Raw genomic sequence first — 14,085 nt, 5'->3', positions numbered from 1 at the left:
CGCCCTGTGCCGTCTTCACGCACATGATGCCTTTTGGCTGCAGGTAGGGCCTGCTGCTTCACTTCTTTGTTCATTCCGGCAGCGGTGATATGTCCTCCCTGTCCCAGCACTGAGTCCAGACCGGTGTGTCCTGCACCCAGCGAACCGCTTACCTCATCTGTCACTGTCCCTTTGTGTCCAGCAAGCCGAGGTGTCCTCCAGGCCTCCCCTGAGACTGGCCCCCTCTTGGGTCAAGGCCTCCCTACCTTTTAGGCCTCAGCTGAGGTGGCCCAGCCTCCAAAACCTTCCCTGATGGCACTTTCACAGCGCCTCTCGGAGCATCCACCCTGCCCCGCTGGGATTGTTTGTCTGGAAACCTCTGGGAGCCCCGCCTCAACCCCTAACCCTCCCGCTGACACCCCAGGACCTGGAGCTCCAGGAGATGGGTTGGCCTCGTTCACAGTGTATCCCCTGGCCCCAGCCCTTTGTGATAAAGGCTCTGCCCATGTGGGGGTTCAGGAAAGGCCTCCTGGAGAGGGTGGCGCCTATGTGGCTGCTTGGATCCACCAGGTGAACAGTGGGAAGAAGCCCAGCCAAGAGCAGAGAGGTGCCCTGGACACAAGCCTTGGCTGGCTGGGTGTCCACGTCAGCTGAGGGCTCCCAGCTGATGCTCAGAAGCCCAGCCCGGCATGGGACGGAGAAGCTGAATGGGGCTGGGCCCCTGGGCCTTCTTTTACCCACTGTGGCCCTGGGCACTCAGCCAGCAATCCTCCTTCACCTCGCCTCAGTCCACTTGTTTATGATGAGCTTTGTCCTTATGTATGATGGCATGGCACTGGATGCCTCTGGCCCCTCTCACCTCCCCACAGCCTTGGTCCTGAGCCATCACTGGCCCAGGGGGCCTGGGAGAAAATCCAGGGAGTCTGTGGGAAGGGGCCAGGAGGATCCGAGGTGGCAGGAGATACAGCTGCTGACGCTGTGTGCTGGTGCAAAGTGTCCACCACCCACGTTTCTCGGCTGCAGTGGCCGAAGCAGCCTCCTGGTGGCTTTCTGTCCCTTTCCACCTCATTTGCTTCAGAGCCTTGACACACTGGCTGTCCCGCGTGTGTGCTGACTGTAGTCTGTCTACACTGCCACCAAGCAGGGCTGCAGGGTGGGGTCCAGCCTGTCCCATCTGCTGCCGTGGGGTGATCTTGCCCAGGCCCAGAGCAGGGCCCAGAAGCTGCAGCTGCACAGTGAATGTTGAATCAATGAGAGGATTTCATTACTGAAGAGCTTAGAAAATGTCAAAGGCTTGGGCCGGCACGGTGGCTCACGCCTGTAATCCCAGCACTTTGGGAGGCCGAGGCAGGTGGATCACGAGGTCAGGAGATTGAGACCATCCTGGCTAACAAGGTGAAACCCCATCTCTACTAAAAATACAAAAAAATTAGCCGGGCGTGGTGGCGGGCGCCTATAGTCCCAGCTACTTGGGAGGCTGAGGCAGGAGAATGGCGTGAACCCGGGAGACGGAGCTTGCAGTGAGCCGAGATCGCGCCACTGCACTCCAGCCTGGGCGACAGAGCGAGACTCCGTCTCAAAAAAAAGAAAAAAGAAAATGTCAAAGGCTTCAAAAGAAAATAACATATGTAACATGCAGCTTTAGATTGGATGATGAAAAAACCGCACTCAGATCTTCAAGCCTTATTTTCCTTGTGTCATTAAAAATGAAGAGTACCCCCCTCCCCAACTGTCCCCTCTGTCGGTCTCAGGCCCCTGGCCGTGGCCTGCTCTCCGTGACCTGGGTCTCCGCCCCTAGTGCTTCCCCGCAGCTCCACCGTCTGTGGTCGGCGGGGCCTCAGTGACCGCACGCTCTGGACCAGCCCCGCAACCCGCTTCGCTACCCCTCCCCTCCGGAAAACCAACATGTGCTCCTCGCACGCGCGACCGGGACCTCTCCCCGCTCCTCCGGCGTCTCCGAGCGCGAGTACCCCGCCGGCCCCGCCCCTTACGGCCCCGCCCCCATTGGCCCTGCCCCCAGTTTCTCTCAGCCAATGGGCAGTGAGGGGCGGCATAGCCCTTTCGGGCCAATAAGCAGCGAGAGGCGGGGTTCCCGCGCCTTGCGAACCTGTAGAGTGCGGACAAAAAGCCGGCCGGAGTGTGCCGTCCCAGTAACCAATCGGCGAGGGTGGGGACGGGGAGGCGAGTCCTATTGGAGGGCGGGGGTGGGGCCTAGATCTGTGGGCGGGGCGCGGCCTGTGGATGGGCGGTGAGCGCAGCGGCGTCCGAGGCAACAAGATGGCAGCTGCGGAGCCGTCTCCGCGGCGCGTGGGCTTCGTGGGCGCGGGCCGCATGGCGGGGGCCATCGCGCAGGGCCTCATCAGAGCAGGTGGGGCGGCGCGGGGCTAGGCCTGCGGTCTGGAGTGGGAGCAGCCCCGTGGGAGGTGTCCTGCCGCGAGAGTGGGGCCGGGGGCGCGGGCCCAGCCAACCGGGTCTCCGCTCCGCTGGGCGCAGCCGGGGCCACGCCTGTTTGCTCTTACTTTTTTGACGTGGCTGCGGGAAGATTTGAGTCACACGTGGCTAGGTGCCGCTTCCGTGGCCGGCTTCCTGGCCGCGTGGCGTTGGCCAGGCTCACCTCTTCCAGCCTCTGATTTTCTCTTTGCGCGCCAGCCCCTCTCATGGGGAGCAGCAGGGCTTCTCCCCCAGACACCTTGGCTCTAGGGACACCTGGGCCAGACTATCCATCCTGTGCCAGCAGCACCCCCACGTTGTGACAGCCAAAAATGCCTCCAGACACTGCCGAATGTCCCCTGGGTGGGGGGAGGAGACAGGCAAAATCATCCCCTGTTGAGAAACACTGCTTTATACCCGGGATATTTATGCTGACCATATACTCCTCCAGGTATTTAGAAGCCTCTCTGCAGATTGTGGATAGGGAGAGCTGGGTGACTTTTGACTCTCTGCCTTCAGCCATACTTCAGGGTCCAGAAGAGTCAAGATCAATCGGGAAATAGCTTACTATGAGTCTCAGGAGTCTTCCCTGTGAAACCTGGCAGTACCGCATGCCTCCCAGAGCTGTACAGGTTAAATGAGACATAAATGTCTAGTGTTGAGCTTAGTACTGGTGTGTGTGGCTGCCACTGTCATGATTAATTGCTGTGTTCAGGTTGTGGTGTACACTTGTGCCTTCCTGTTCGACCTTACCAAAATCTAACCCAATCTCTCCACCCCGTACCCGACAAAAGCAGATAATTTCTACCAAGTAGGCATTTAGCCTTTTCTTAGACATTCCAGCATAGACTCTCCCTCTCGAAGAACCTGGGCCCCGATTGGGCCTTCTGTGGCCAATCAACTGCCTTTGTACCCACCACACTCCCCCAAGGCCTGGTGTTCCTCCAGAGGTACTGCCTCTTCTGCTCCAGGCAGCCTTCCCTTCCCTGGAGGCAGAGGCCCCAGGGATCTGTGTCCTCACCAATGAGGTAAGCTCCTGGCCTCCATACCCAGCAGCAGTCAGGGGCGTTGACCGCCAAGTAGAATCAGTGGATCTGATTGCCTGGGCCCAGTGAATGGTGCATCCCGCTTTGGGTTCCTGGGGCCAGGAGGGGGCCCAGGATGGGCCAGGCGTGGCTGAGCCTGAGAGGCCAAGTGAGCTCCTCCCTCTCCTCTCAGTGCCATCCTATCCCACCCCTTCACCAACCCCTCTTCCTTTTCCTTTCTTTCCAGGAAAAGTGGAAGCTCAGCACATACTGGCCAGTGCACCAACAGACAGGAACCTATGTCACTTTCAAGTGAGCATAGAGCCCAGGTTCTTCATACCCTCAGGAGCCCAGGATAGCTCTTGGCTCCTGTCCCACTAAGACACTTATCAGAGCCAGGGATGGGTGGTTTATTTAGCTGAAGTTTGCAGACTGGCTGGTCTGGGCTGGGAAAAGGGAGATTAGAGGCCAGGAGGAAAGTAAGGTTGTGGAGGGCCAAAGCAAAGTGTTTGTGTGTGTGTGTGTATGCGTGTGTGAGTGCATGTCCGTGAGTGTGTGTATATGCACGTGTGTATATGTGAGGCTATGCATGTGCATGTGTGTATGTGTGTGCTCATGTGCGTTTGCACGTGCGCTTGTGTGTGCGTGTGCACGTGCGAGTGCATGTATGTCAGTGCATGTGTGTGCATGTGTGTGTATGAGTGCATGCTCATGAGTGCATGTGCACCTGTGTGGTCGTGAGTGCATGTATGTGCTCGTGCATGTGTGCCTGTGCAGATGTGTATATGAGTGCATGTGCGCGTGTATGAGTGCGTGCGTGTACACATGAGTGCATGCTCGAGTGGGTGTGTGTGCACGTGTTTGTGCTCATGAGTGCATTCATGTGTACATGTGTATGTATGCTCATAAGTGCATGTGTCTGCGTGTGTGTATATGAATGCATGCTCGTGAGTGCGTGCATGTGCATGGGTGTGTTTGCATGCTGGGTGGTGGTCACAGACATTCACTGGGGATGGAGGGCTCAGGGCTTGGGGAGGCGCTGACATCAGGATGGCCTGTGAGGAGTAGGGCTAGTCTGGGTGAGTCTTGGGCACTGGAGACGTTGGGGTGGTCTAGACACTTGCAGTGGGAGAGGCCCTGGGACCATGGGAACGTGTGGCATCCAGCAGGAAGGGCTGTGATGGAGAGGGTGCACCGCTTACATGGCCCCTGAGGCTTGGTCCTGGTGTCCCTGGCGCAGGCTCTGGGTTGCCGGACCACGCACTCCAACCAGGAGGTGCTGCAGAGCTGCCTGCTCGTCATCTTTGCCACCAAGCCCCATGTGCTGCCAGCTGTCCTGGCAGAGGTGGCTCCTGTGGTCACCACTGAACACATCTTGGTGTCCGTGGCTGCTGGGGTGTCTCTGAGCACCCTGGAGGAGGTGAGTGTCCCTTGGGCTAAGGCCTTGGTCCCAGTATAGGCTCTGCTGGCCAGGCTTGGGCGGCAGGCAGCCCCCCAGAGAGCCTGAGAGGTGGCCGTGTGGCCCACCTGGATCAAGTGGCTGGATTTAGGGTTCCCTCCTGGTGCTGTACCTGGGAGGCAGACGCTGGAGCCCACCGCGAGCTGACGTGGACCTTTCCTGAGGCCCCTGCTGGGGCCTGCCCAGCAGGGCCCAGTCCTACAGACTCCCTGATTCTGACCTCTCTCTGGCCAGCTGCTGCCCCCAAACACACGGGTGCTGCGGGTCTTGCCCAACCTGCCCTGTGTGGTCCAGGAAGGGGCCATAGTGATGGCGCGGGGCCGCCACGTGGGGAGCAGCGAGACCAAGCTCCTGCAGCATCTGCTGGAGGCCTGTGGGCGGTGTGAGGAGGTGCCTGAAGCCTACGTCGACATCCACACTGGCCTCAGTGGCAGTGGCGTGGCCTTCGTGAGTATTGCCTCGTCCATCCCCAGCCCCACCCTCGGCAAAGAGGGGGCCCACCCAAGTCCCTCTGACAGCCTCTGCCCTCAGAGTCCAACCTTGAGGCCTGCGTGGTTGCTCCCCAGGCCCACTGGGAGCTCTGCTTGTCCCCAGGACTTCACTGCCTTGGGGATCTTTGAGGCCAGCCCCTTTGCAGACCCTTGGGCTCAGGCCTTGGTTCTGGCCATCCATGGCTACTGCTCTGGGCATTGTTCCTGAAGGTCCTGAGCCCCCAGGCTTTGACACCTATCCCCCCCAACCACCATGCCGCGGCTACAGGTGTGTGCATTCTCCGAGGCCCTGGCTGAAGGAGCCGTCAAGATGGGCATGCCCAGCAGCCTGGCCCACCGCATCGCTGCCCAGACCCTGCTGGTGAGTGAGGGTGGCCCCTGCGGAACATCGGGAAGGCCCAGGCCTGTACCACTTCCAGTGCGCAGGGAAACAGCAGGCTCAAGAAGCTGGGGCCAAGGTTGGGGGATGCAACGAGGGCAGGCCGCACAGTGGGGACCGCGCCACCTCCCCCGGTCACCAGGCCCTAACGCTCTCCTCAGGGGACGGCCAAGATGCTGCTGCACGAGGGCCAACACCCAGCCCAGCTGCGCTCAGACGTGTGCACCCCGGGTGGCACCACCATCTACGGACTCCACGCCCTGGAGCAGGGCGGGCTGCGAGCAGCCACCATGAGCGCCGTGGAGGCTGCCACCTGCCGGGCCAAGGAGCTCAGCAGAAAGTAGGCTGGGCTCTGGCCATCCTTTCCTGCCTTTGTGCCCCTGCCTCTCCCTGTGTCCCTTCCCCTGAGGACTGCGGCTCCCTCCCTCCTGCATGAGGGTCTCCTACTGCTCCTTCTCCCCTTGCACAGGGAAATGCAGGGGGCAGGACTTGAGAGGTTCCAGCAGGCGGGGGAGCCCCGACCAGTGGGGACACTCCTCCCTCCCCAGTGAGCAGAAGGCACCGTGGTGGTGGCTCTGCCCCTTGCTGCAGTGAGCCCACCTTGCTGCAACATTGGTTCTGAGGGGCCCAAGAGATGGCGTCTTGGTCATTTGCCCGCATGGTTGGGCAGTTGGTTGAGGCCATGAACAGAACTTACGGTAACAGGCACGGCTGGCCCAATGCCTGGTCTGGAGCTGGAGCTTGCCTTTGGCTTTCCAGGTGGCTCCGTGCAGCTACAGCCAGGCCAGCTGCTTCATCTCAGCTCTAGGGGGCACGAGCCATATGGGGTCTGCACAAGAGACCCTCTCCCCTGCAGTAAAGCCAGGGGCCCTGGACTGCTGGCCTGATGGGGCCCCCATGGGGAGCTGGAGCCTGCCCTGCAGCCTGGAGAAGAGGGTGGCTGTGGTGGGCGTGCTCATCCCTTGCTAAGGAGCAGGAGCTGCTGGGCCAGGTCTGCGGCAGTGCTGGGGTGGCACCAGGTGGGCAGTGGTAGGTGGGGTGGCTTGAGGTCTGGGAGGGTGGCCCTGGCCAGCCAGGACACATGCAGACCCTTGGCTTTAGTTTGGATACAGGCTCCCTCTTTCCTCCCGATCCTAAGCTCCTGGCAAGTGGCCAGGTGGCTCTGGGCCCTCCTGCCCCGTGCCTAGGTCAGGGGTCCTGGAATACCCCGTAGCTCTGGCACCACCACACTGGCCTCTGATGGCAAGACTTGGCCCCTCCACCTGTCCCTAATGGACGGCAGGTCAGGAAAGCCAGGACTTAGGGGAGAAGCAAACCCCCAGGATTGAAGGCTAGGGTTCTAGGGCCTTTGGGTGGGGAGGGCCCGGGCCAGACAGCCTCAGCTCCGTCCCCTGCCCCACAAGATTCACCTGGGCCTCCAGTCCCACGCTGGCCCCAACTGCTGCAGCTCTCGGCTTCCACCCAACAGCCTCTGGAGGTGAGGCGGGAGCATGCCCTCAGCGAGGCTGGGCGGCGGGTCCTGCTGTGCCATCTCCCTGTGCGCCTGAGCAGATCAACCCCCCAGTGCAAAACAGGGCTAAGGGCACCTGCAGGACAGCAGCATGCTCCATCCCTCATGCTCAGCTGCCTCTGCGGCCACGGACTTCTGCCCTTCATCTGCTCTCTCTTACTCTCCTGAGCCTAGCCCGTCCGTAAGCTCCCTCCCCTGCCTGGTTCCCAGGGCAGGCTGACTCAGTTGACTGCTTGGTCCAAGCCTGGCCCTGGCACTTGTCAGGGTCAGCCTAAGGAGATGGGAATAAAGAGGCCAGAGAGCACCAAGTGAGCTCATGTTTCACCAGAGGTGGATAAAACCGAGTTCTGGGCTGGGCCCAGTGGCTCACATCTGTAATTCCAGCACTTCGGGAGGCCGAGGCGGGCAGATCACGAAGTCAGGAGTTTGAGACCAACCTGACCAACATGGAGAAACCCCATCTCTACTAAAAATACAAAATTAGCTGGATGTGGTGGTGCGTGCCTGTAATCCCAGCTACTTGGGAGGCTGAGGCAGGAGAATTGCTTGAATCCAGGAGGCGGAGATTGCAGAGAGCCAAGATCATGCCACTGCACTCCAGCCTGGGTGACAGCAAGACTCTGTCTTGGAAAAAAAGAAAAGAAACAAGGTCCAATGCCTGCCCCATAAGTTGAGGCCTGGAACCTTGGTCAAGCACAGGTGTCAGCCGATGGGGGTGCTGGCACTGTGGACAGCAGAGGTCTCCCCATGCCTGCTACAGGCCTCTACATCACCTGGGGGCTTTGTAGGGCATGGAATTGCAGTTTCCCTTGCACGCTGTCACCCCAGGGGACTGTATGCCAATCCTGGGCAGGCCTGGGAGCCTGGAGTCTGGTGCAGGCGGCCCCCTGAAGGAAGGTGGACAGCCCTTCTGACGGCCACCTGCATTCACACCAAGCCCATCTGCAAGGAGAAATCATTGACTTTGCAGCAACACCTGTCTCCCCCGGGACCTCTGACAAGCCCTGGGCACTAGGTGAGCTCAGCTCGGGAGGTGGAGATCCCAAGCCAGCCACTCCTGGCCCAGCTGGTGAGGGCCTGTGACAAAGACACGGGCTCAGTTCTCGGCACGGCAGGGAGCGTTGTGGTGAGCCAGGCCTCCCCTGTGCCTTCTACTTCCAGGTGAAAACTGTTCTTCAAGATAGAAAACGATGGATATGATTACGGTATCTTTGATCAATGTTCCACTTTTATGCCCTATGCCCCAACTGTTAATCTAGGGGGTATTCCTGATCCAAGCGTTGGATCAAGAGTTTAAAAATAAGACTTCAAAACAGGGATGCTCATGAAGTGGACATGTCCAGCCTTTATTAGATAAAGCCACTGGGCCCATCTGACCAGGCGAGCTCAGCTGTAAACAAGCTCGCCAGTTAGAGGAAGGGCCCTCAACAGAGCATGACCCCGCAAGCCTAGGGACTCCGACATGCTGTTGAGGCTGCTCCCCATGGGTGTCTCAACTAGGTAGGTAAGGGGTTGGGGTCTCTGCAGGACCCCCCCGTCTAGGGGTGCTCCCCTTCCTTTCCTACCACAGTGTGATGTTTCATCCACAGCCCAGTGGACATCGAGGGGGTTCCCCAAGCCTGCAGGTCCTTGGGCCAAGGCAGTGGCCTCGTCCCCCTGAAAACGCGGGTCGGGTGGTTTCAACAAAACCTGCACTCATCTTTCCCTCCTCAGCTCCTTCCCTTCTCCAGCCCCCACAAGCCCAGGAACTCTGACAATGATGCTGACACGGGGGTCACTAACTGGAAGAGCAGTGAACAGGAGCTGGGGGCTCTTGGGGGCCATCTGAGCTGAGGACAGCTGGCTGCACCTCCGAGGCCACAGGCACCCCCACCCACCCCTGCGCCTGCAGGGAATGTGCAGAATCTGCCAGAGCGGGAGGCCAGAGCCCGCAGGCAGCCACGGCTGTTAGAGGAAGCAGATGCAGCCTCACCCCAGCCCCCGTCTGTCACCACAGCCAGGGCCTGGCAGGCAATGGCACCCGCGCAGCTTTGGGAAAGAACACTTGGCCTCCCAAAGGGTTCTGCCACCCCCGGGGGCCACTACAGCCACCAACCCTGGGGTCTTTCCATCACTTCAGACACTGAGCAGAACCCAGAGAGGGTTAGTGAGCTGCAGGTAGGGCTGGGATGGGGCCCCAGGTTCCAGCCCAGGGTCTCAGGGATCCATGGCTGGCACTGCCCACAGGGCCAGGCATGGGCAGAGCAGCCTTCTCAGCAGCGGGGCCCAGCGGCCAAGCCTCTGTCACACAGCACCTTGTGCCAGCATGCCCCATGCTAGGGAGAAGATGCTTTTTAAGCCCTCTTTAGGGGGTATTTCCCGTCTAGTAAGTGCCAGCAGGCAGACCCACTCTTGACAGGCTCCCAATGTCCCCACCAGCTTGCACCTGCATTTTTTTTTTTTTTTTTTTTTTTTGAGACAGAGTCTCGCTCTGTTGCGCAGACTGGAGCGCGGTGTTGTGATCTCGGCTCACTGCAATCTCTGCCTTCTGGCTTCAAGCATTTCTCATGCCTCAGCCTCCTGAGTAGCTGGGGTTACAGGCACCTGCCACCACGCCCAGCTAATTTTTGTATTTTTAGTAGAGACGGGGTTTTCACCATGTTGGCCAGGCTGGTCTCGAACTCCCAATCTCAGGTGATCCACCCGCCTCAGCCTCCCAAAGTGCTGGGATGACAGGTGTGAGCCAACGTGCCTGGCCTCTTTTTTCTTATAGCAAAAATTAGTGCTGCCTTGTTTATAGAAAGTGACCATTGAGGGACTGGGGGACAGGCCACAGCCACCCCGATGAGAGGAGCGGGCCTGCCCTCACCGACGCCAGCCTCCTGGGACCCGGGCCAACAAAAGGGCTGAGATGGGAAGAAAGGTTGGAAATGAAAGCCTCGCCAAAGACGCAGCAGCAATGAGTAGTTGGGCTGAAGGGCAGCGCCACGGGCCGCCCAGACTACGGACAAGGCCCGGCTGTGCAGCCCTCACTGGCACCGCGGCCATGAAGTCAGCTTCTCCTCAGAGCCCTGGAGGCAGGCCTGGCAGAGCAGAGGTGGTGTCCCCGCCTTGGGGGCCTGTGCCCCTGGGAAGGTGCTGGCCCAAATGTCTCAGGCTTTCTGCAGCCCATCCCCAGCAGTTCAGGCCAGAGGCTCTTCCTGCAGGTGGCGGTGGCCTGATGGGCTCAGCAGGCATGCCGGGAGCTGCTGCCCTGAGCTCTGCTCAGGGAGTCTGTTTCTTCTTCCCCAAATTTCCACGGCCTCCCGGAGCTCTCAGATTTTGAGATATAAATATATACATATATATGTATATATTTCTTCACTTGCGGGCAGTTCCAAGGAACTGTTTGTTCCTTGACCTGTATAAAAGTCACTTTTGGGGGACACCCTCCAGCTGCCCCACTGCCAAGCTGGTGCACAGCCCTTCCCTTCCCCGTGCAGGCCTCCAGCCTACCCCTGCACTCCACAACTCTGGGTTTTCAAGGTTCCCTCTGCTAGGAGGACACTGGGGGCAGATGGGGACGAGGGGTCAACACCTGGAGGCAAGCAGGCCAGCTCCCTGCCCCTCACACCAGCTCGGGCAGCATCTCTGCAAAGGCAGTTCCCACCCTACCTGAGGAGGCATGGGCATCCCTGGCCCCAGTCCAATCAGAAGGACTGTAGGTCTAGACCTGGCCAGAGCAGAACAGAACCAGGGTTTGACAGGCCCTGGGGCCCTTTCCTCCTTTCAAACTAGGCCTCCCAGGAGCAGCTTGTCAGCCACATCCTTGGCAGTCCCAGGAGAGGCAGAAAAGTCTGAGGGTGGGGAGGAGAGCCCACAGAGGGTGGCACTGCGTATTGCCCTGGGGGCTAATGCCAGGGCCTGCTTCCAGGTAAGTCAGGTGGCTCCAGGCCCTGGGACTGGACAGAATGGTCTGTGGCTGATGAGGAAGCAGGGGAAACTCTCCTGCCATTGGCCAAGTCACCAGGGCCCAAAGCCAGGCAGCTGCCAATCCCACGGAATAAGAGATCTGTTCAGTTTTCTTAGGGAAAACTAAAAATCCAAGGAAACGGAACTCTACACCTCCCTGCTGCACCCAGAACCTAATACAGGGCTCCACCCCTCCCACTCCACAGTGATGCTCCAGTACCTGGGGCCTCTGACCTCCAGAGAAACCGCAGGGCGGCCCGAGACCAGCCCACCCGGCCCCTGTTCTCACGGCCCCTCTGAAGAGCATCTTTAAAAACAGATTTAATGTGTTAAAAAAAATAGAATCAAGTGGTGTGCTTCGCCACTGAGATGACTGTGCTGTGGCTCCGGGGCCACATAGCACCAGGGCTCGATAGCAGACAGGAGTTTCGGCCCTCGTCCAGTGCATGTGACTGGTGCAGGGGCGGAGGCCCAGCCCCACGGGGGCCAGAGCAGGAACACAGCCACCTGTTCCAACAGGCGCTGTGCCTTGTATGCCCTGCACATGTGCCTGCCCTGAGAGGAGCATGGGCCAGGCCTCTCTTCCAGCTGTGCCCCCAGGGTGCCAGTGAGGCAGGGCAACCTCTCACCAACAGAGCTCCTCCAAGCCATGCTGGATTTGGATTTCTGGAACCCCCTGTACCCATGCGGTGGGCCACCCCAGGGGGAGGGGAGGAGAGATGGGAGACTGTGTGTGTGTCCCCTCCCTCCAAGTGCAGCAGGAGAAAGGTCACTGGGCTGGCCTGGTCACACACCGTCATAGGGGCCTGCTGGGGTATGCCCGATGCCCCCCAGCCTCCGGGCCATGCTGATGAGTGAGCGCAACTGCACCAGCCTCAGTGGCCCCACCTCTCTGGGGTCCTGGTTCTCCAGCCACCGCAGAGCTGTTTCTAGCCCCCGCACGGCCTCCCCGGCAGTCGGCACTGAGGTCCCTCCATACTCGGTGGCCTCCTCCTCGTCCTCTCCGCCCCCAATGGCAGAGGGCAGACCGGCTGGGGCCGGAGGCGCTGCAGGGGGCAGGGCTGGGCCCACCTCCTCCCTGCAGCCCTCGGGCGGACCCCCATCATCGTCCAGGTGCAGCCACTCCGCAACCTCCTCCGGAGCCAGGCACTTGTAGGCCAGAGCCGCCAGGTGGGTGAGGTCGCTGAGCACCCTGCTGTGCTCGGCGGCTTCCTCGGCCTGGGCCGGCTGCCCAGCACTGTCCTCGCCGGGCCGGGGCTCGAAGGCGGCCCGCAGGCCCAGCAGCCAGCAGCGCTCAATGCTGCCCGCCTGCACCAGGTCCCAGGAGAGGCCAGCCAGGTAGAGCATGTCCTTGAGCATGAAGCTGCGCATGAAGTCCAGCGGGGAGCCGCTGGCGCAGGACACAGCCAGTCGCAGCAGCTCGCGCTTGTACAGCTGTTTGAAGGCGGCCACCACACCCTGCTCCAGCGGTGCGGGGATATGTGCCCGGCTGCTGCCTTTGGACAGGAACAGCACCCGCACAGCGCCATCCGGTGTCTGCAGCTCCTCCGGGGGACCGAGGGGCTCCGGCCTGCACCGCACGGGGGCATCCTCGCTGTCCTCCAGGGCGGGCATACTGGCAGCTGGGCTTGGGCAGGGCGGGTGGGCCACCAGCAGCACGGCCTTCTGCTGCAGGCAGCTTCGGCGCAGGTAGCGTTTGACGCCTGGGACAAATTCCTCAAAGAACCAGCCCCGCAGCAGCGGGCGGCTGAGCCAGGCGTCGGGGCTGTAGCGGTAGGAGGCCGGGAACTTGTCCTGGTTGTGGTGGCGCAGGCTGGGCGGGTCCGGCAGCCGCCCGATGACCAGCGGCTTCAGCTTGTGGCTGCCGGTCAGGTTTGCGGCCAGCAGCACCGTTACGCGGTCGCCCCGCCAGCGCCGGCCACAGCCCCCCGCCCCGGGGTCCCCTGCGCCCGGGGGCGCAGCCTGCTCCGGAAGCAGCTTCCAGTAGAGGCCGGTGACGCTGGCGCTGTAAATCTGCTCGTCCCCGTAGCCGCCCTCGGCCGGGGGCGGCGGGGCCGGGGCGCGGTCGGGCAGGGGGCCGGCACCGGAGGGCAGCGCGGGCTCCTCCTTGACGGGCGGGCCGGGCGCGGGGCTCGGGGCTGGGGGCCCGGCCTCGCCGTAGAAGCGCTGGCTGGAGATGCCGTGGCGCTTCTGCCAGCGCCAGAACCAGCCGTGGCTGGCCTTGAAGGTGCACTCGGGCCCGTAGATCTGGCGCGCGAAGGCCTCGGCCTGCGCCTGGATGAGCGGGCCAGAGAGCGGCACCCCGTGCTGGCGCAGCGCCAGGAACCAGGCGTACACGGCGCGGTCGATCTCCTCCTCGTTGGCCAGCCGCATCTTCTTGCGCTGAGTACCCACCTCACCGCCCAGCTGCTCCAGGAACCAGCGCAGCTTGGGCTCGTCCTTAAGCCAGCCGCGCAGCGTCCCGCCCGGCACGCCGAAGTCGCGGCACACACTGGCCTGCCGCTCGCCGCCCTTGACGCGCTCGATGGCCTGCAGCTTGTCCTTGATGGAGTAGGCCTTGCGGAAGGCCATCTTCACGGCCACGCGGGGCCGCGGCCCGGGCGCGGGGGGCGGCGGCCGTGCAGCGGGGACGGGGGCTGGGGCGGGCGCGGGGGGCCCGGGCAGGGGACGGCGGCCGCGGCGCGGTACCGGGCCGGCCGGGGGGCCCGCGGGGTACATGGCTGCGGCTGGGGGACCCGGGCCGCGCGGGTCGCGGGAGCCACACGCCCAGCCGCTCGGGGCGGGGCACTCGGGGGCGGGGCCGCGCGGGTCCCTCCCCTTTGTCCCGCAGCGTGGCGGGCGCACGCGCGCTGACCTAGCCCGGCCCGGCCCCGCCCCGCGCC

At 61.8% G+C, this 14,085-nt stretch overlaps 2 protein-coding genes across 2 annotated transcripts; one reads left to right on the top strand and one right to left on the bottom strand.

Moving 5' to 3' along the window:
- The first annotated feature begins 2,186 nt into the window (after positions 1-2,186).
- On the top strand, positions 2,187-7,762 carry PYCR3 (pyrroline-5-carboxylate reductase 3). The gene is made up of 6 exons (XM_528256.8): positions 2,187-2,347; positions 3,682-3,746; positions 4,675-4,854; positions 5,128-5,340; positions 5,653-5,745; positions 5,925-7,762. Exons 1-6 carry the CDS (start codon positions 2,221-2,223, stop codon positions 6,105-6,107), a joined length of 861 nt encoding a protein of 286 aa, XP_528256.3. The 5' UTR covers positions 2,187-2,220; the 3' UTR covers positions 6,108-7,762.
- An 836-nt stretch (positions 7,763-8,598) lies between these two features.
- Positions 8,599-14,079, bottom strand: TIGD5 (tigger transposable element derived 5). The gene has a single exon (XM_016960004.4). The coding sequence runs from the start codon at positions 13,919-13,921 to the stop codon at positions 11,990-11,992; it is 1,932 nt and encodes a 643-aa protein (XP_016815493.1). The 5' UTR covers positions 13,922-14,079; the 3' UTR covers positions 8,599-11,989.
- Positions 14,080-14,085: the final 6 nt, after the last annotated feature.

This window comes from Pan troglodytes, chromosome 7 (assembly GCF_028858775.2).
Source record: "Pan troglodytes isolate AG18354 chromosome 7, NHGRI_mPanTro3-v2.0_pri, whole genome shotgun sequence".
Taxonomy (NCBI): domain Eukaryota; kingdom Metazoa; phylum Chordata; class Mammalia; order Primates; family Hominidae; genus Pan; species Pan troglodytes.
Note: the sequence above shows the minus strand (reverse complement) of the source record. Positions and strands in the feature narration are given on the sequence as shown.